At 41.0% G+C, this 20,742-nt stretch overlaps 3 protein-coding genes across 3 annotated transcripts in view; 1 reads left to right on the top strand and 2 right to left on the bottom strand.

Annotated features, from left to right (window-relative positions):
• gnav1 (guanine nucleotide binding protein (G protein) alpha v1) overlaps window positions 1–8,649 on the top strand; it is a 32,619-nt gene extending 23,970 nt beyond the window's left edge. Inside the window, exons 6-9 of the mRNA XM_074628937.1 lie at window positions 825–954; window positions 1,139–1,210; window positions 3,247–3,334; window positions 7,315–8,649. Of these exons, the coding sequence (XP_074485038.1) occupies window positions 825–954; window positions 1,139–1,210; window positions 3,247–3,334; window positions 7,315–7,505 (481 nt within the window). The 3' untranslated portion in view covers window positions 7,506–8,649. The remainder of the gene's footprint in view (window positions 1–824; window positions 955–1,138; window positions 1,211–3,246; window positions 3,335–7,314) is intronic.
• Window positions 8,650–9,033: 384 nt separating this feature from the next.
• Window positions 9,034–11,155, bottom strand: npb (neuropeptide B). Its single transcript, XM_074628940.1, has 2 exons — window positions 10,774–11,155; window positions 9,034–9,310 (listed from the first exon to the last, which is right to left on the bottom strand). Exons 1-2 carry the CDS (start codon window positions 11,035–11,037, stop codon window positions 9,182–9,184), a joined length of 393 nt encoding a protein of 130 aa, XP_074485041.1. The 5' UTR covers window positions 11,038–11,155; the 3' UTR covers window positions 9,034–9,181.
• A 2,109-nt stretch (window positions 11,156–13,264) lies between these two features.
• sgsh (N-sulfoglucosamine sulfohydrolase (sulfamidase)) lies at window positions 13,265–20,715 on the bottom strand. The gene is made up of 10 exons (XM_074628935.1): window positions 20,618–20,715; window positions 20,394–20,540; window positions 19,079–19,239; window positions 18,892–18,997; window positions 18,273–18,640; window positions 17,579–17,660; window positions 17,279–17,482; window positions 15,791–15,957; window positions 15,469–15,686; window positions 13,265–13,526 (listed from the first exon to the last, which is right to left on the bottom strand). Exons 2-10 carry the CDS (start codon window positions 20,482–20,484, stop codon window positions 13,343–13,345), a joined length of 1,581 nt encoding a protein of 526 aa, XP_074485036.1. The 5' UTR covers window positions 20,485–20,540; window positions 20,618–20,715; the 3' UTR covers window positions 13,265–13,342.
• Between the last annotated feature and the right edge of the window lie 27 nt (window positions 20,716–20,742).

Below are 20,742 nucleotides of genomic sequence, written 5' to 3'. Positions count from 1 at the left end.
AGACGGGTGGGGTCGTGCTAAGGACGGCTCCACTGCGTCATCGAGCCGTGATTTGGGCGGCTGTGGCTCAGAGGGTAGAGCAGGTCGTCCACCAATCGGAAGGTCGGTGGTTTGATCCCTGGCTGCTCCAGATCACATGTCGATGTGTCCTTGAGCAAGACACTTAACCCCAAATTGCTCCCGAAGGCATAGCCACCGTTGTGTGAATGAGTATTTAGATTAGATCCTGATGGGCAAAGTTGGCACCTTAGCCTCTGCCATCAGGGTGTGAATGTGTGTGTGAATGGGTGAATACTGACATGTAGTGTAAAGCGCTTTGAGTGGTCGGTGACTAGAAAAGCGCTATATAAGTCCAAGTCCATTTACCATTTACCATTTCAGCCCCGCCCAAAAAATACAACAGACAGACACTGTTAGCGACTAGCTGGTGACCATGCATGTACTAGCTAAATAGACAGTAGCTAAAAGACAGTGAATATTGGACTTACATTCAACAGGTTGCCAGATACACAGCTCAAAATGAATGCTAATGGTGGCCCACGTCCGCTGAATAGTCAACTATTTGCTAACACGTTCGCTGTATCAACTTTATCACGTGATAAAACAGTGTTTCAATGTTGTGACTACAGCTTCTTTCAAGCAGCAAAAAAAGTCCTGCTTGTCTTTATGTTGTTTAAGATGCTTTCTATTTCTTTTTCTATTTTTTGTTAATTTTTCTCTCTTTGACTCACCCCTTTTCAGCTCAGTTCCTTACTTGTCCACATTTCTTCTTTCTGTGGGCACTTGGTCAAACTTTCTTGTTCTCTCCATCTCTCTGTGTGTAGGATGTACGACGTTGGAGGCCAGAGAACTGAGCGGAGGAAGTGGATTGGTTGTTTCGAGGATGTCCGGGCGGTGCTGTTCGTGGTGTCGCTCAGCGGTTACGACATGACCCTGGTGGAGGACCCCTCTGTGGTACAGGCTGCACTCAGTCACCCCCTAACAAATGTTCATGCTCTCCAGAAAAAGCAACTAGGGGCCACTTGTTTAGTCTCACCCAATCAGATTACGTTCTGTCCTCATAGACCACGTTTTAAAAATGACTAAGTGTCTGCTCCTCTGCAGCTATCTGATGGTGTTTATTGTCGTCTGTCTGCAGAATCGTCTTCAGGAGAGCATGAAGCTCTTCTCCTCCATCTGCAACAACGTCTTCTTCCGCAGCACATCCATGGTGAGGAATTCATCAGTCACCCACTTCCTCCACCTCAGGAGGAAAGATGCAGTAAAACAAATGTGATCTAAAAGAAGCTTCAATATTTAGAGAGTTGCATCCTGGTAATTTGCAGGAAAATGGTTTCCTAAGTCACAATAGGTGACACTATAAAGGATCATTTATTCATAGATGTGCTGTTTCATGGGAGTCTTTGTTATGATCATTTCTTACTTTCACTGGTGTCTCACCTGGCTGATATTTTGTCAAACCTGTTGCCGTGTCGCTCGTAATGTGAACACAGCATCATTCTCATGTTGGAAGCCACTGCTCTAGGTGGTCACAAAATAATTTTGGGGGGTTACAACATAATTGATGGCATAGAAAAACAATCTTAAAGACTTTTTGATCCATGTATTTCATCTTTGAATCTATCCTGGGAAATACAGACTTTTTGGAACTACTGGAAACTTCTGCTGTTTGTTGAGTTATCCGGCACTCATCCTGACATGTGGACTGGCATGCAGCTATAGCTATATTTAAAAGTCACAAGACAAAAAGGGTCCAGCTGAAGAGGGTGGGAACCACAGTTCAGTTTGACAGTTCAGTTTGGTGGACGGGCAACATGGATGAGTGGAGGTGACACAAGCAAACTCTCTTTGTTGCTCCCCATTTGTTCTCTATGACACCATGAGACAAGAATAACGCTAATGCGTTTGATAAATGCTGTTTCCACACACACACACACACACACACACACACACACACACACACACACACACACACACAGGGCCCAGCCCCAGCCCTTTGTTTCTCAGCCCTCTGTCACTCGTAATTAGACAGCGAGTTGTAATTAGGGTGGGCTTTGGCGAGGCGACATTTTCCCCTCTCTGTGTTTTTCCATTCTCGTTTCCGGTAAATGATCACATTAAAACAAGCGTGTAACGAGCTTGTTCAATTTATTCCACTTAACTCGCATTTAAAGCCCACTTAAAATACAAGTCACTGCATGTTAACTCTGCAGCCTTTACTGCAACTTTTTCCAGAAGCCTGTCAGCGTGAACACTATTTTTTAACACTTCTGAAGTGCCTGAATAGAAAGAAAACTCTGATATCTGACCGAGGCACAGGTTTCAATTTTGATATATTGAGATCGTGAGGAAGAGTAATTTAGGTTTGGTGTTTCGACACAGACAGAAAATCTCAAAGCTCTTAACAAGAAAGTTGCAGTGTTACACCAAAGTATCTGTTTTAGTAATTTTAGTCACCATAAAGCTCTTTTATTTAAGGCTTCATTGGAGCCAAATGGGCAATTAAATGTGACATATTTATGAGTAGGGTTGTGTGTGGGCCTGCACGTTAACATGGCTAACAGGCTCATTAAACAAAAGTGTTTAATGATACCTTTTTAACGTGGGAGGTAAATTTGTAACCTCCACCTCAATTATCACTTCACTGTGGCTGGTCAGTGATAATTACACACCCAGGTGTTGCTCCGCATCCTGTTCATTGAGAATCGGCTCATCCTTCCCTCGTTATTATCTTTTTTGTGTGTGTGCGTGTGTGGTTGTTTTTGTGATCAAACGGGCCGGAAAAGACTAAACTTGGTCGTAGTTTTAATTGGTTGACTACAAAGCCAAATGTGGTGGCAGCTGAGCACAAGTTGAGTTCAGAGGCAGAAAAACAAAACAGCAGAATCCCAGAGATTTGTGAAAGTAGTAGCTGTGAGGACATGAGTGATTGATTGCACACTGCTGAGTAGAAGGAGGTTATTGATCGTCCATCATCACCCCAACACGGCTATTGATTTTCACATTTTAGGTTAACATCTGTGAAGTGACAATAAATGTGACTGTAAAAGCTGATTTATTGGCTTCATCGCTCAGTTAGTTATTGCAGCATCCAAAGACGGGAGGCACCAAATCAAATTAACATTTTCTTTTTCTCAATATCTTCCAGATTGATTTTCCTTTCCCACTGGAGACGAAGCCTTTGACTTGTGATGAACATCTCGTGCTCTGAGCTGATTATTTTTGTGTGTGTGTTTTTTATTGCAGATTTTATTCATGAACAAGATAGACCTATTTCAAGACAAGATTTTACACTCTGGGCGACATCTGCGGTTGTACCTGCCACAGTTTAAAGGTAGGACTGAGTTCCCACATGGACGTAGAAGACACCAAATATACAACTGCAAAGGTGGTACAATTGTCAGACATGAATACAACTTCTTACTAGGGCTGTCAATCGATTAAAATGTTTAATCACGATTAATCGCATGATTGCCCATAGTTAATCACGATTCATTGAAATTAATCACACATTTTTAATCTGTTCAAAATGTACCTTAAAGGGAGATTTGTCAAGTATTTAATACTCTTATCACATGAGGGTGGGTAAATATGCTGCTTTATGCAGATGTATGTATATATTTATTATTGGAAATCAATTAATAACACAAAACAATGACACATATTGTCCAGAAACCCTCACAGGTACTGCATTTAGCATAAGAAATATGCTCAAATCATAACATGGCAAACTGCAGCCCAACAGGCAACAACAGCTGTCAGTGTGTCAGTGTGCTGACTTGACTATGACTTGCCCCAAACTGCATGTGATTATCATAAAGTGGGCATGTCTGTAAAGGGGAGACTCGTGGGTACCCATAGAACCCATTTTCATTCACATATCTTGAGGTCAGAGGTCAAAGGACACCTTTGAAAATGACCATGCCAGTTTTTCCTCGCCAAAATTTGGTGCAAGTTTGGAGTGTTATTTAGTTATTTTCTAGTTTCATATATCTTCACTCTAGCTTTAAAACTGAGCCCACTACAACCTAAAAATCAAGTTGCGTTAATGCATTAAAGAAATTTATGGCGTTAAAATTAATTTGTGTTATTATCACGTTAACTTTGACAGCCCTACTTCTTACATATGAAATTGCACTCAGTGGCGACTTTATTAAGCACACTTGTAAAATCGAATGCAATCCAATACGACAGCACAGCCTTAAGTTCTGCCATTACAAAGATAATAATGTTCAATTTTGATTGACACTGTCGGAGAGGTATTCATTTAATTATTGATTATTATTGAGGTTGTACTTTGCAGTGGTGTTGAGCTGGACTTCATTATATTGAGAGGCGTTCCTAATGTTTTGCCCACATCATTTACAAACATGAGGGAGGAAGAACACTTTATATTAACCATTATTTATAAATGGTAAATTGATTGAATTGAAAAATGTTAATAGTTATTTCACTGTTAAACAATGAAATAATTATTATTATTTTATCATTAGTTTGTGTAATATGAAGTAATTAGTTTATAAATTCTATATTGTATCGTAGCTAATAAGAGACAATAACACTCTGATTACATTAGTACACATACCAATTATTAACCATTGACAAAGTATTAACTATCTATCTAAATCATTTTTATAGATGCTTTACAAAGTATTTATTGACCATTTAACAATGAATTATAATCATCAGTTGCAGCTTTATGATAACATCCAAACAATGTTTACAAAACAATTATTAACTATTAACTAAGTGTTAAAAATATCTATCTATTTAATGTTTATAGATGTTTTACAAACAATTTCTTTAAGGTTTACACGTATCTTAACCATTAACAAATACGTGTATGTATATATATATATATAGTATATAAAATGTTATGTGTGCAACAGTAAATTGTTAAAATAACAAATTATAGCATTACTAATAATTAGTAAACATTATTGATTATTATTTCATTATTTGTTAACAGATAAATAACCATTAACTAAGTTTAATTAACTATCAATTTACCATTTATAAATGATGGTTATTATAAAGTGTTACCAGTTGAACTTGTATAGGTGTACCTAATAAAGTGGCCAGGGAGTGTCCATTACAAACAATTCACTTCTTTCTTCTGCCACAAAAAAAGGTTCCTTTCTTCAAACACAGGTCACGTTCTACATAATCATCCGTCCAGAGGAACTCATCAGAAAAGGACATCTTACCCACAGACATAGCCCTTAAATCATCACAGGATGAACAATAAAACAGATAGATTCATCTTGAAGCTCACCTTTCCTGTTCCTGTTGAGACAATATGTCTGTAAGTTAGGTTTGCACCAAACAACAGACCGTCTTTCCTTACACGTAAGGAACAATTTGCACTAAGCATCACGAATATTACACTGTTTTGGAAAATGAAAAAACAATTCAATCATACAAAACAAAAAGTAATGATTTATAACCTCTAGGAATGCTATTAAGTTAAAATATATAAACAACAAAATAAAATGTGCACACTATAAGGGCTTTTAAACACAAAGACAGACTGATCATAAGCTTTCCATCTCCCACACACACTGATTGTGTCATTTTTTTATTTTTTTTTATTCGCCCCGGTCAGCATTTCGCTCCCCACATCTCAGAGGGCTCAACAGGGGCTGTGTCCTCTCTGCTCTCATGCAAATGTCAATATAAATGCTAAAACTCTTGGGATTGGAGTCAGCCTGCAGAGCAAGCGTCCATTTCACGCTGACCTCAGATATGATGACTAGTCTATTTTTACTTCTCTGCTTGCTTAGTAACAACGTTGGAAAGTACATTTACTCAAGTACTGTGTGTAGTTTGGGCCTCTTGTCACGTTTCAGAGGTCTATGAGTTGTTAGCAGTTCCAACAAAAAGGGATTTCTATTCTAAACTTTTCACGTTGTTTCATTTAAATACATTTTTACAATATTTCACAAAAAACGAAGACTACAGAAAATGTCAGAAAGATTTAAACTAAATCCTCTCACGACTCCTCAGATTTATTCTGGGACCCTTTGGAGGGGCCCCACCCCTAGGTTGGGAACCACTGGAATAAAGTATTTAACCGTATTTAAAGTAGTAGATTCCAGTAGTTTCCAAGACTGCAGTAACGTGAGCTGCCGAGTGCGGAACTGTGGTAACGCCATTTACCTCGCTCAGAGTCCATCCTTACCATAATAACACTACTTTAGGAGCAATGGAGGTCAAACGGCGGCTGGCGGTACCACAGTTTTGCACTCCGCGGCTCGCATTACCGCAGTTTCACAAGCGTGTCGGAGAAGTACGGTGGCCTTCAGGTAACGTAAAAACTTGGGCCATCAAAGTTGACGCGATGATAACGCAAATTCGTTTTAACGCCACTATTTCTTTAACTTGCGATTTTTAGGTTGTTGCGGGCTCAGTTTTAAAGCTAAAGGCCATTTCTGGTTTCTGGACAATATTTGTCATTTTGTGTTGTTAATGGATTTCCAATAATAAATATATACATACATTTGCATAAAGCAAACCTATTTGCCCACTCCCATGTTGATAAGTATATTAAATATTTGACAAATTTCCGTTTAACGTAAATTTTAACGGATAAAAATGTGATTAATTTGCGATTAATCGCGATTAACTATTTTAATTGATTGACAGCCCTAATAAGAACATGAAAGGCACTAGCTCGAGCCACTGTTTGTTTTTTTCCGTTCTGGACTACTGTAGAAACATGGCGGACTCTGTGAAGAGGACCAACGGCTCATTCTAAGTTAAAGAAAACACGATTCTTAGTTTAAGGTTCATTCATACACTAAAGAAAACATAGTTATGAATATTATATTATATTTCTGCTAATAGATCCCCGAAATGTTGCAACCTGCTCCTTAAAATACATTTCACAGATAATACTTTATTAGCATACTTTTACTTAAGTAAAGAATCTGAATACTTCTTCCACCACTGCTTAGTAACTAGTTTTCATGAACTCTCTGTCGCATCACTTGGTGCTGACGGTTGGTGTGACGCATGTCCTGTTCCTGTCATAGCTGGTAGTTTATGGGTTGTTGTGACAGTAAATGTACGACAGATGAGCCTCACAAAAAAGTATAATCATATTTGTGGTGTTTATTTTCCTCCTAAACACAAATATATAAATCATAATTAAAAAAAAATTTCAAGTTAGCTGAGCTACTTCACAGTTTTGGTGTATAAGCATCCCTGGCTGGGATTCACAGGTCTAATAGAAACACTTTTTTCAGTTTTCCGTGGAAAGGAGCCAGATGTTTCATTGTAAACTCTGATTCCTCCCCATCATCTCTCCTCCAGGTGCAGACTGCGACGTGGATTCGTCCGCCCGCTTCATCGCCGCCACCTTCGTCTCCCTCAATGACACCCCCAGCAAACTCATCTACCACCACTTCACCACGGCGACCGACACATCCAACATCCAGGTCGTCTTCCAGGTGGTGATGGACATGATCATCAAAGAGAACCTGGAGGCCGTGTCGCTCCTGTAACTGCCAGCGGAGGTCACCTGGTGCTGTTGATCTTTTGGGATGTCACATTTTAAAAGACACGAAGGTCGTCTGCTCCAAAAGTCTGTTTACTCTCTGAAGGTGCAGCCTGGGAGCTCTGACGCTGTTTGCCACGGTTGCATTTCATCCTCTACGATGCTTGATTTCATGAAGCTTGGAAAAAACATTAAAGGAGAAGGACCACTTGGCCGATCCTTTGTTTTGGGGTCGAGCCCTAAGATGTTGACTTTTGAAACCTCGTGTTGAGTAATGGGCATTTATATTTTTGTACTGTACTATAAAATCAGACTATGAAAGGTGAAGTTTGAGGGCTTGATGTGTACACATGCCATTTATTTGCCCATCTCTTCCTGTGTGTGTGGGCAGGACACAGAGGGGGTGAGGATTTACTGTTTGTCCGTTACTTCCTCCGTGCAGGGTTCACTCGTGCATACCATCATGTGTTTTCCGCTCATCCATCACTGTGCATCCTGTGCGTCACACCCTCCCTAACGAGGCGGTGATCGCCGTAAAAGCACCCCAGTTTGTGTTTACTCATCCTCTTACACTCCGTTCACCGTAATCTGTGCCTTCACTCGTTCCCCCTGACTCTGACCAGTCAGCGATGATGCTGGTATTTAATATCCTAAATGGGACGAGTGTATGGAAAGAAAGCTCCCTGAAGCCTCCAACTTGTTTCATTTCCTTCCTTTCGCTGATTATTGTTCCATTATCTGACACACACACTCATAAACCCTGATTTGTCAACCAGGATGATGCTTCCTATATGTGATTTGTGTGGCATTAACTCTGCAGGGGTCCGACTGTTTTGAAGGCTCCCCTGAGCGACTGACTGTGTTATCACACCAGCTCCTCTGTGACTCCAGTAATAAACAAGATATGGTAATGACAGATACGCTCTGATATGCACACTGAAGGTGAGGGAAAAGAGAAAAACACCCCCAAGTGCCTTATGATGAAGTGGTTTTGCTGTCGTGTAATTTAAATGCTTCATGTGTGTATTTTCCACTTTCAGAATCATTTCATACCGTATCTCTACTCTTAAAGCCTTATAGACCACGTTCTCAGATTTTATGGTCTGTACTGAAACTGCAATACTAAATAAATGTGATAGGCCGTCGACCTTGTTTTCATATCCCATTTTCTTTGAAGAAGACCATGTGAATTGATGAAGGTAGTAAATCAAGGCACTCATTTCCACCTTTTTCATCCCCCCACTAGTTGAATATTTGAAGACAAATTGAAGGCACACAGCAGGTTACCAGTGTTTGTTCATTTTAATAGATAAAATAAATAAAAGTACTTTCCAGGAAATCTGCTCTGCAGTCAACTTTCTGGACATTTAATACATTTTGGCAACGGAGGGTACATGTCAGGGGTTAAACACTAAAGGTGGGAAGTCATCTGGAAAGAAGAACTTGTTTCTTTTATACTCCTGTTTACACAACTAAAGCAAAAACTGAACAATGTTTGTTTTTTTTTAACTATAAGAGAACATTCAGAGTCTGCAGCGGTCCATCGTCGACAGTGATCAGGTTTTCCTCTGCTGCTATCACCCCCTCCTTCACACACTCATCCATCACTTTCCTTCATTTTTTCTCGTTTCCAGAGAAGCGGTCCCGGGGCTCGGTGGAGGACGAGGACTGACTCCGCCGGTCTCACGCGGACAGGCAGTCCAGGGAGTCCAGGGTGAGGAAGACGTCCGCCTTGCACTGGAAAGTGCCCGTCCCGTCCCGCAGCAGCTCGCAGCTCTTCAGGTCTGGAGAGATGTCCTTCACGCAGATGGCCTGCAGGAAGATGAATATAAGTGATGAGAGAATTTAAAGTTCAAAATGAGCTGTGTGTCGTATTTCTGTATAGGGACCGAGTCTTCTCAAGATAACCTTATATAGGCTTGCATTTCATTTACCTCTAACACTACTTGGGACTATTTCGCACAGTTTTTCCTTCAGGGCTTTCTGTCAAAAAAGGGTTTGTTGCCTAAACCCTAAAAAAAGGTTTGTTGCCTAAACCCTAAAAGGAGATTTCTGGCAGATATTTGCCATTATTCGGGTGTTGTCCGTAGTTATCGATGAATTAAATATTCAGAACATATCTTTGGTTAACTTGTCAATGACCGTTTTGTCTCCATCTCTTGATGCCGTCGGCTGCGCTTCGACCTGCAGCGCTGACTGGTTTGCGCCTTTACGCACGAGTTGTTCAACTTCCATCCTTCATGACAGCAATGGTAACTGTCTAATCCCTAACTAACGTTTGTTTACTTTAAATATTTAAAATATTAAAGTATCTCTATAAATTTGGCTGTTATGGTGCTGAAAGGAAAGCAGTTTTTACGCGTGTCTCTTCTTCATTTTGTCATCACAGTGAAAAAAACAAACTCAAACAGCAATAAAGTTGTATTGTAAGGCAGGCTTCTCGTTGCGTTAACTATAAACTTACTTGTTACTTAATTAAACTACTGTAGGGCTGTGGGTAAAGCAAGAGCACGGGGAGAGCTTCGTCTGTGCAACAGGATCCACTTTAATGTCTCAACTCCAGCCTAGGACAATTGAACACAGAATAACCTAAAGGTGGCACATCACTTCTTACTTCATATCGGTCCGCCAATCTTAATCATCACTCACCTTACAAGCACGTAAAGTGCGCCATATTATATAGATCTAACTTAAAGGTCCCATATCATGCTCATTTTCAGGTCCATAATTGTATTTTGTGTTTCTACTAGAACATGTTTACATGCTGTAATGTTAAAAAAAAACTTTATTTTCCTCGTACTGTCTTCCTGAATATGCCTGTATTCACCCTCTGTCTGAAACGCTCCGTTTTAGTGCATTTTGACGGAATTGCAACAGAATTGCGTTGCTAGGCAACAACTTGGGTCCATGTGTACTTTCTGTCAGCTGATGACATTCACATACACTGCAACCAGGAATAAACTGGGACACATTTAGAATATTTACGTTTAAAGCTGCGTAAAGGTTCTAAATATTGTACATTTGTGACATCACGAATCGGCAGAAATCAGCTCGTTTCAAACGCAGAGTTTCTGAATACGGGCTGTGTGTATCTCCCTGTGGATTGAGTGTTTCGATACTTTCACAGTATTTATATAGGACTTAAACCTGCTTTATAAAAACAAAAAAATGAAAATCTCACTTTTTTTATAATATGGGACCTTTAAGGAGCAGAATACAATATGTATACTGTATAAAATAAATCTAATCTTATAATATCTAAACTGTGTACTCACCATGCTTTTGAGGATGGAGATCTGCCTGTTAGTCTCTGGCATCACGTTGTTACCTGCCGTCTCTCCGCTGTCCATCAGCGTCTCCTCGGACTCGGACCTCCGGACGTAAGGCGACCTCCTGATCCCGGACAGCAGCCCGGAGGCTCGGCCCACCGAGTAGTAGCTGGGTCCGGTGGACTGCTTGTACCAGGCTTCCACTGGCTGCCAGGACACGAGCAGAGACACTCCGACGCACACCACGGCGAACTTGACCGACATCTCCATGGCTGGAACCGGCTGGGCAACTTCTTCTTTTTACGCAAAAAGGAAAAATTGAGCTTTTTCTCTCGTCTGTTGCGACTTTATGTTTTGCTGGATGTTTGGGAAACTTTCTGCTGCTTATATAGGCTGACTGAGAGACGGTATCGTGACCCAGGACGCTTGTCAAATCAGAATTGAGGTGGGCGGATGTTGAAGGGGGAAAAAAAGACCAATCCGGATTGATCAGTTTCTGATGGTTTGGTGGAGCCAGAGGAGTGTGTGTTTGTGTGTGTGTGTGTGTGTGTGTGTGTGTGGTATGATGAGGGGGTTGGAGATGTATAGGGACGTCAGACCTACTCTGACGCTTGTAGAAGTGACGTCAGTGGCCAAAAGTGAAAGATGTCCACAGATATAAGTCAATCAGGAGGGACTTTTTATGTCTCAGTAATTTGACAAACTAATTACTAGTTTCAAAATTTCTAAAAGCATCAATACATTTCATAAACTTATACAAAAAAAAGGCAGACTGGTTCACTTCTAAAATCACTCCTGGTTGATTTCAGACACCATGCAGTGAAAAGTCTGTTGATACAAATTTTTTGGATTCAATCTATCTAGAAAATCACACACAAAGTGCATAAAAGCTGTTGCATTGGAGATGTATAGGGACGTCAGACCTACTCTGACGCTTGTAGAAGTGACGTAAGTGGCCAAAAGTGAAAGATGTCCACAGATATAAGTCAATGAAGAGGGACTTTTTATTGTCTGAGTAATTTGACAAACTAATTGCTAGATTCAAAATTTCCCTGAATGTCTAAAAGCATCAATACATTTCATAAACTTAAAGGGACTATTTGTAAGAATCAGAAATGCTTGTTAACAGCGACACCTGTGGCCATTAAGTCAACAAAAGTCAGTGTCGGGTTCGCGCTTGTGCTCGCTCTAAATAGACATGAACGAGCATCGCTCAACACAGTGAGGGGACACACGTCAGCTAAAACCACAATATCACTCTATATTTCACCTGCTTGGCAGTAATGTTAGCTGACCAGACGTAGGTCTCTACTTGATCATAGTCTTGGCTTTTCCTGCTTCAGCCCCGCTCCTTCTGCAGCGAGTAACGTTATCGTTTCCCGACTGCGCCCGCAGGGAGACACCGGCACCCGGTCGGAGACGATAACGTGTTTCGCTGCGGAGCTCCGTCACTTCACAAGACACGGGAAACCTCTCTTGGTCTGGAGGAGCTGCAGCAGTTATTTCTGCACAAACATAGATATTCTCAGAGCTAAACTAACTCTAACTCTCTGCAGTGTGTAGTGTGCCGCATGAACGTGAGGTGGAGCGAGTGAGTGAAGGCAAGCAGGCAGAGGAGCGGTCTGAACAGCGTAGCCACACACGAGCGCGCATGGGATCCCGACCCGGTAGATTTATACGTGTCTGAAGTTTACAAACAGTCCCTTTAAAAAAAGGCAGACTAGTACACTTCTAAAATCACTCCTGGTTGATTTCAGACACCATGCAGTGAAAAGTCTGTCGATACACATTTTTTGGATTCAATCTATCTAGAAAATCACACACAAAGTGAATAAAAGCCGTTAAATTGGGGTCAGCATTTACCCACTGCATGCAACAAAAGGTGCCCAACAAAGCGGAATCAGTGTGCGTGGCTTCGAAAGACCTCAACATGAGTGAAAATGGACAGATTAGGAGTAAAAAAAACAAAACTAAAATGAGCAGATCAATAAACACGAGTGAATAATTGACTGATCCAAATTGTACTCCGTTCCAACAGCTTTTCTACACGGACAGATTGAAAATCAGTCTTTCTTCAAACTGGAGCTCTGAGGAATCAATACAAAGCCTTTCCTCCCATTGATTCGCCGACCTCACCGGTCATGCGTCATGAACTCCACCGACTGTGTATCAGCAGATCAGCAGGAGAACAACAGTGATGGGGACTAAAAACAAAGATTGATGCATCTTCATTTGTTCAATTGAATAATAACAAAAAACAGTTAAATAGCGTGTAACCATGTTGTCTTTCTATGAAACAGGGTTATGAGGGGGTCTGGATGATGGGAAAATGTACCTTAAATGTACAGAGACAGATAAGAAGGACCACCAACTTCAATGATGAAATTATCTGTTTACATAAAGAAGAATGATACTACACTGAAAACAATGTTAGGAATTAAGGAAATTGAAGTTTAGTTTATTTGTTGGCATTAAAAACAGCACTGACATACAAAAATAAAAAATACAAATGTAATTTATTTTACAAGAAGAATGTGTGCGGACATCATGTCAATCAAGATGAGTAAAAGTACCATTAGAGTCCGTTGTAGAGGGGTCTGCAGTGCGGCTCTAGTTTGTCCTCCAGGACGTAGTCAGGCCCGCAGACCCAAGGGTCCCCCGTCTCCCACTGCCACTTCTGCAGACTCTGCCTCAGGCTCTCCAGCACGCCGCTGTAGGACGGGTCTGATACCAGGTTCCTGGTTTCCAGTGGGTCTGACCTGTGTTGGTGAAACATATGTTCAGATTTAAGCATCAGAGAGAACAAGATTGTGTTGTCTTATACCAATGTCTTTGTGTTCCCGACTATTAGTATCAGATTACATATTCCTTTCTGAGAAATCTAGAAAACTATTAGGAAACTAAAATAGGAAAGGTAAAATAAAGCTTTACTGTTTTAATTCCCAGGAAGAAAGTATGTTTCAAAGCGTTCTCCATACCACCAGAAATAAAATGATGATGAAGAAATACCAAACGATATATTTATCTATTTTGTAGGCCTATAATTCAACTTTAAAGATACTGAGTCTAAAAACACTACAAACAGCCTAAAACTTACCCACCATGTGATGAATGATAGTGGCTGAAAATCAGGTTAAATTCAAAAGACAAATGGATTTTGAAATTTAAATACAATATATGCAATCAGCTCTAATCATCTATTATGTTTTTGTTGTTAGTATTTCAGTCCAAAAATACAAAAAGACAGACAAAAAAAGGCAGGAGTGAAGTGTGTGCCGGCATCCCTGATTGCTCTTCACAAATGTCTGACTCATTTTAGGGCTCAGCTCTTCACCACAGAGAACGTGTTCCTGCTCTTTGGCTGCATTAGATCACAGTCAAGCAAAGGAAGCCAGGCTGCCTGCAATCGATGATTATTTTCATTTTGAATTAATATGATGACATTTTTTAGTAATTTAGTCTATAAAATATCCATTTTGGATTGTTTTGTCCGACCTACTGTCTAAGACTCAGAATATTTCATTTACAGTGACATAAAACAGGGAAATCTGAGCTGCTCTGTGCTTTGTTGACATAGCCGGTCCGGCCACGCATGCCTTTTAGTGCATGTTTGTGCATGTGAGCTTGCCCCACTGGCTAGCTCACGGCCGCTGCTCTGCACTGCTCTCATACTGCGGTTACAGCTTATAACGCCAGCGGTTGCGGTCGCGGAAGCATAGCATCCACCCTCCGCCCGCCATGTTGAGAGCCGTGCAGAAGCAATAGAAATGCTTCTAATCTCGCATTTAGCACCTTTAAAATGACTTGTCAACTATAAAAATGTTTGGAGATTTATTTTCTGTGGATTAACTAATCGTTTCAGTACTAAAAGCGAGCATCCAATTTTCGCTTGAGCAACTCAGGGCACAGTCCATTCACAGACCGAGGGACATGCAGTAAGGGGCATATGGGGGAGGAATCCCAGCAGGACTTGACCCTGGTTTAACTAAACATTATGCTACGTTTTATCCTGTACTTCACTGCAGCAAGGTCAGTAATTAAAACACTGAAGGTCGGCTAAAACAACATTTTCAGAGGGTGTGAAGTTAAATCAAAATACAGTAAATTAGTGTTTGGAGGCTTTTTCAGGCATTTATAGTCATATAGTAGATGTTTAAGTAAGGGATAATGTACAGCGAGCCGGTCATTGTTGTGAAATAAACCCAGACGCGAAACGCAGGGGTCCTTCATCGCCCTTAAAGGGTTTATTTCACAACAATGACCCACTAGCTGTACATTATCCCGTTTATTACACGGCCACTTACTTAAGAAATCAATAATTCGACACAAAAAAACGGTCTGCTAGAGTCCAACATCAGAACTGCGCCCATAGCGTGTAAGTGTACTTGTTTCCTCTTCTGAATATTCAAATTAGATTTTGTTTTAGTACATTTTCCCTCCTTTATGGTGGCAGTCTCTGACCATTTCCCTATGACTAAATCACTAAACAGTGAATGGTAGCAGGTGAAGCTCATTTAAATTACACAAACTTGTGTCATCCACCGGTTTATTAAGGTCAAGTATTGTGATCCCTCTTCTTAGGGCTTTGTACTCTACCTTCATTTACCAAATGTGAATGATATTTATCTATGACTCATCATATTGAACATGTTTCTTCTCCTCAGCTGAAAACATGATGGAACAACGTGAGCTGTAACCGACCTGGAGTCGAACAGCTCCCAGCGCTCTCTGTAGTAATACTGCTCCAGGCTCTTGAACCAGTGCGTGGGTTCCCTCAGCCTTGTGCGGTTCAGCAGGTCCTGGAAGGTGGGTGACACGTACAGGTCCTGGTCAATGGGGAAGGGCATTCGGTAGTGTAGGTTGTGGAGGAGGTGGTAAGCCCCCTGGTGGACGGAGCGGATCGGGTAGTACATGGTCACCTGAAACCGAAATGACAGCACAGCAGTCAAGGCCTCGTGTTTGACTCCTTCTATTTGTGACAGTGGTGGTGACATCCTATCTGAAAGCAGTGGTGCTCACAGACCTCGTGCAGGGACTGGCTGGCGTAGACGGTGTGCCAGCTGCCGGGCTCAGTGACCAGGGCAGGCAGTAAGGAGCGACCGGTGAGGTGGACCAGGGCGGCGGGGTCGCCGGGGAGTTTGTAGGGCGGGTAGGGAACAGAGAACCAGTCCAGAATGGTGGGAGTGATGTCTGGCACACAAAAAAGAGAGGAAGAAGAAGAGAAAAGAAGTGAGTTTGTATTATTTCCTAAAGTAAACATCTTCATATTTACATGTCACTGTCCAATGAAAACCACGTATCTCCAAATTTGGAGAATTTCAATTTTTCAAATGAATTGAAGGATCAAGCGTTCCTTTATGGGTCGAGAAGACTGTCCCACGTTTTAAGCTAAATAAACTATTTAAAAACCCACTGGAAACAGAGCTGTTTTTATCAGTGAGGACAACAAGAGGCATCAGTAAGAAACAAAACAAGATTTAATAAATAAGCAATTAAACAATAAAGATATAATAAGTGAGTAAACAGTAAAAAACAAGATATAAAAGATGGTTGTGTTCACCTTATTGCACATATGAATATGAAATGTTTTACACTGCACAGTGGGGATATGGACATGGTTTCCACAGGACGGCGACAAGTATTCATGTTAACATGCTTAATGTTCATTACACATACTAGTTATAAGCTTGAATACTTGCCATAGTTACAGTTTATTTAATGCATTTTTATCATCTACTACAGACATATTAGCTGTTCATATTTTACATTTAATCATCACCCTCTCAGGGGATCATATTCAGTTCATCTTATTTTATCTGAGACCTGCTGCTGATGCATCATTGTTAAATCTCCCTCTTGTGGCCGATCGAGCACATCAGATGAACACACTTCACTGTTTGTTTATTTGAGTGAGCCACCTGGCAACACACCGAGATAAATCTGAGTGGTCACAAGATGATTAAGGAAAGAAATTGCGTTTTCTTTCTGAAATACCTTTACCGATATAGGCAGATTTCAAACTAGTGTAAAAAATTCAGTTTTCAAGACCAAATGATGAGATTTTGCATACTTCATCTAGACATAATAGAGATGTTAGTAATTTCAATTGAGAAAAAATGTGGGAGGAGATAGGTTTTATAAGAGAAAAACAGAATGATGGACTTGATCATTTCTGCCAGGTCGAAGCACATGAACATTTCTGCTCACTTGGGCTACATTTTGGTGAAAGTTGCAAAGTTGTAGCACGTACGGCTGATTTGTTATGAATTTTCAAAGTTTTAGCTGCCCGGCCCCTAAAAACACTCTCTGAACTGCTCACATCTCACTACTCACTAAGGTGTGATGAGCGGTCAGATAGAAGTAGATATTCTTTAATTTTAAGGAGTCACAAACCAAACAAGGTTGGGAGCCACTGGTGTGAGCACTAAACTGGACACTGTGCTCACAGCGAGTGTCTGCTAGAGTTTAGTTTATATTTTAAAAAATCCTTCCCAACCTCTTCCCAACTTACCCAACAGGCTGACGTAGGCCTGGCTGGTGTCTCCCCATCGCTCCTTGTGCTCTGGAGAGGACACCAGCATGGGCTCCGCTGTCCCGGAGCGATACAGGTTGGTTCTGCCGTTGGGGAAGGGGATGCCGTTATCTGAGCTGTAGATGACCAGAGTGTCGTTCTCATAACCAGCGTCCCTGAGCTCCTGAAGAACCAAACCGATACCTACAGAGGAAATTCACACCATTATAGCTTTTACAAGAATAGCTTCTCTCTACCCTCTTTTTTTGTGTCTTATTATGCAGAGGCGTTGTCACATACCTTGGTCCAGCCGGCTAACCGTGGTGTACTGTGCAGCCAAGTCGGCTCGTGACGCAGGCGTGTCCGGCACGAAAGGAGGAACCTGAAGTACACAAGGTGAGGAGGTGAGGACAGACCAGATTAGTATTCGTTAGGAGCTCTGTGATTTGATTCATGGATCAAACGTTTGAGTCTGTGACCATGAAGTGAAAATAAAATATATATCTGATGGTTGTAGAAGTCATGAAAGGCAAGCGAGAACATTTTTTTTTCTGCTGATTCATTTTCTAAGTCTGATATTTTTAGGCTGATTTTATACATAACTTGCTAACAGACAATATAGACTATGAAACAGTTGTAAATGTACCCATTCCAGATGTGTCCCAGTTCATTTCCTGTTACAGTGTATGTAAATGACATAAACTGACAGGAAGCAAACATGGACACAAGCTGTTGCCTAGCAATGCAATGCCGTTGAAATGGTCTACAGTACCTTGTGTTTAGAGTGAATTGACAAATTAAATGTCACCTGGAAGAAAACCTGAATGCTTAGTCCTATTTAGAACATGGAGTAGTGCTGCCATGTAGTGGTCAAAATAAGTAAACACACAACACAGTCTAAAATAAAAATTCTCTCTCTATGTTTTACAGCCAGTGATCCATGTTTTGGGATTTTTTTCTACATTTGAAAACATAAAATCTGTACGTCACTGACCTTTACTTGCTCTGGTGTGTAATATTCTGGCGTCCAGTCAGGTATTCTACCCATCCCCATTTCACCATTCCCAAACTTCTCACAGAAAGCTCCATACTGGGGCTGCGAGTGTCCACATCGGTGGGTGTCATGAAAGGCAACATACAGGAAAAACGGCCTCTCTTCATCTTTTATATTGTCTTTATTCTCTTCTTTCTTTCGCCTTCGTTCAAAGGTTTCTTCGTAGTGGGTCTGGAAAAACTTGCGGACTAGAAGTTTAATGCGGGTGATGTTCCTCCCCACCTGGAGGACAGAGTTGTTCTCCTCTGTGTAGGCAAAATCAAATGGGTATACAAATCCAGGGCCGACATGCTTCTTCCCAATTATACCTGTGTGTGGAGTGAGAGAAAGGAGAAATGAAGACGAGAGGATACAGCGGGAACAGCATTGAGAAGAAAGCAAACAACAGAGATGAGTGGAAATCCTTAGTCCTTGCCCTATGTGCCACTAGGCACAACAAGGACTAAGTAAGTAAGTAAGTAGAGTGAGAGAGTAAAAAAAAGAGAGAGGGAGAAATGGTGATAAGAGACAAGAGTGTGTGAGTGTGTGAGAGTAATAAAAGGGTCTCTTTGTTATTTACCTGTGTGTACGTTGGCTTGGCTAAGCAGCAGCGGCAGACTTTGCACTCCGTCAAATGAGTTGAAGTGATGAACACCCTGATGAAGCCCGTACATGCCGTTCTGGTGCTGAAAACACATCAAACAGACCTAAATACTGTGCACAAATGAGAGGCGTCCAAGTGTGTGTGTGTGTGTGTGTGTTTTTACCTGCGGCAGGCCAGTGAGGATGGTGGAGCGGCTGGGGGAGCAGCTGCTGACAGAGGTGAAAGCGTTGCTGAACACCAGGCTGCGCTGGGCCAGAGAGCGCAGGTGGGGCGTGTGGACCACAGAGTTGTTGTACACCTCCGTCTCAAATCCTGCATCATCAGCTGGAAGAAGGAAGAAAAACACATTTGTGTGTGGACAACATTTGGGAACCTTGCTGCAGGGATTTGCTCCCATTCAGCCACAAGGTTAGTGATGTCGTCCACTGATGTTGGACGATGAGACCTGTCTCGCCGTCAGTGTTTCAGTTTATCCCATAATGTGTTGGATAGGGTTGAACGCAGAGCTCTGTGCATTAGGCGAGTTCTTCCACACCTAACCGAGAGAGACGGTTCTTTATGGACCTGGTTTTGTGCACGGTGGCATTTTCATACTGAAACAGGAAAGCGCCTTCCCCAAACTGTTGCTTAAAAAATTGAAGGCACACTGTTGTCATTGTACACGATAACATTAAAAGGTGCTATTGATAACATTCAATCGTATCCTCCCTCCCCCGCTCCATTGCATTCACTTCACAACTAATCGTTGCCAGGCACTTACTGTCAATCTCAGCCATTTATCTGTTTTTGTCCATGTTAGACTCTCTCCCCAGAGATACCACGTGATACCAACGTTGTTTTACTATTGGCTCACAAGCCAACAAACTTCAGATCATTTTGGACCCGCCAAAATAAAAAAAAATTAAAAATTCAGGAAAAGACATACTTTTATTCAGCAACTTTCTAAAGGCTCTGTGGATGTTTTTTTAGTTTTTTTTATATTTGTCTACTTAAAAATTTTATGAATAACACCTTTAATGCAACAGCTCTATTCTATATAATGAATAGATAATAGATTCTAAAATTCTCTATAATGCAATAACTCTATTCTTTCTTTTTATCATTATTATTATTATTATTATTATTATTTTTTATTTTTTTTTATTTTATTTAAATTTTCAATGTTGAAGTTGTTTTCTCTAGTGTACTTAATGAGTTTGTCTATAAGCTCAACTACTTAAAAATTGGTTTATAAACTATTGTAATTACGAACTGTAAATTGCATATATGAAAACAACCTAAAAAAAAGGGAAAAAATAAAGTATAAAAAGTATATATATAATGCAACAGGGTATATTACAGGACTGTTGCATTAGTTTTAGCCAGGTGTACCTGATAAAGTAGTGACTGAGTGGATATTTCAGCATCATAATTCTTCCAGTCAGTTCAAAAGGCATTTAAAAACGTCTTTTAAACTTTAAATGTGAAAGTTCACTCACCAATTATCAGAAGGACATTCCTCCTCTTTGCCTCAGTGATGTGACATGATGCCAGAATGAGAACAAACAGCTGCAGCAGCATGATGAACATCAGCTCTCCTCACTGGTACCCATCAGACTAACCCTACCAAACCTCACAGTCTCTCTCTGAAACATTTAACGAGAGTCTAAACTATTACATCCAATAAATAAAATACACTCAGTCGTCAAAAGTAACGCGTTACCTGAAGTAACGGACGTAAAGTGACAAGTAGAGCTCGCTGTGTGGCAGACACCTTCACGACTTCCGCAAACAACTTAAGCCCCGCCCACCTGCGGTCACATGACACGGTCCACGTGAGGATGAGGA

Source organism: Sebastes fasciatus, chromosome 3 (assembly GCF_043250625.1).
Source record: "Sebastes fasciatus isolate fSebFas1 chromosome 3, fSebFas1.pri, whole genome shotgun sequence".
Classification (NCBI taxonomy): Eukaryota; Metazoa; Chordata; class Actinopteri; order Perciformes; family Sebastidae; genus Sebastes; species Sebastes fasciatus.
This window is presented reverse-complemented; position numbering and strand designations above follow the sequence as displayed.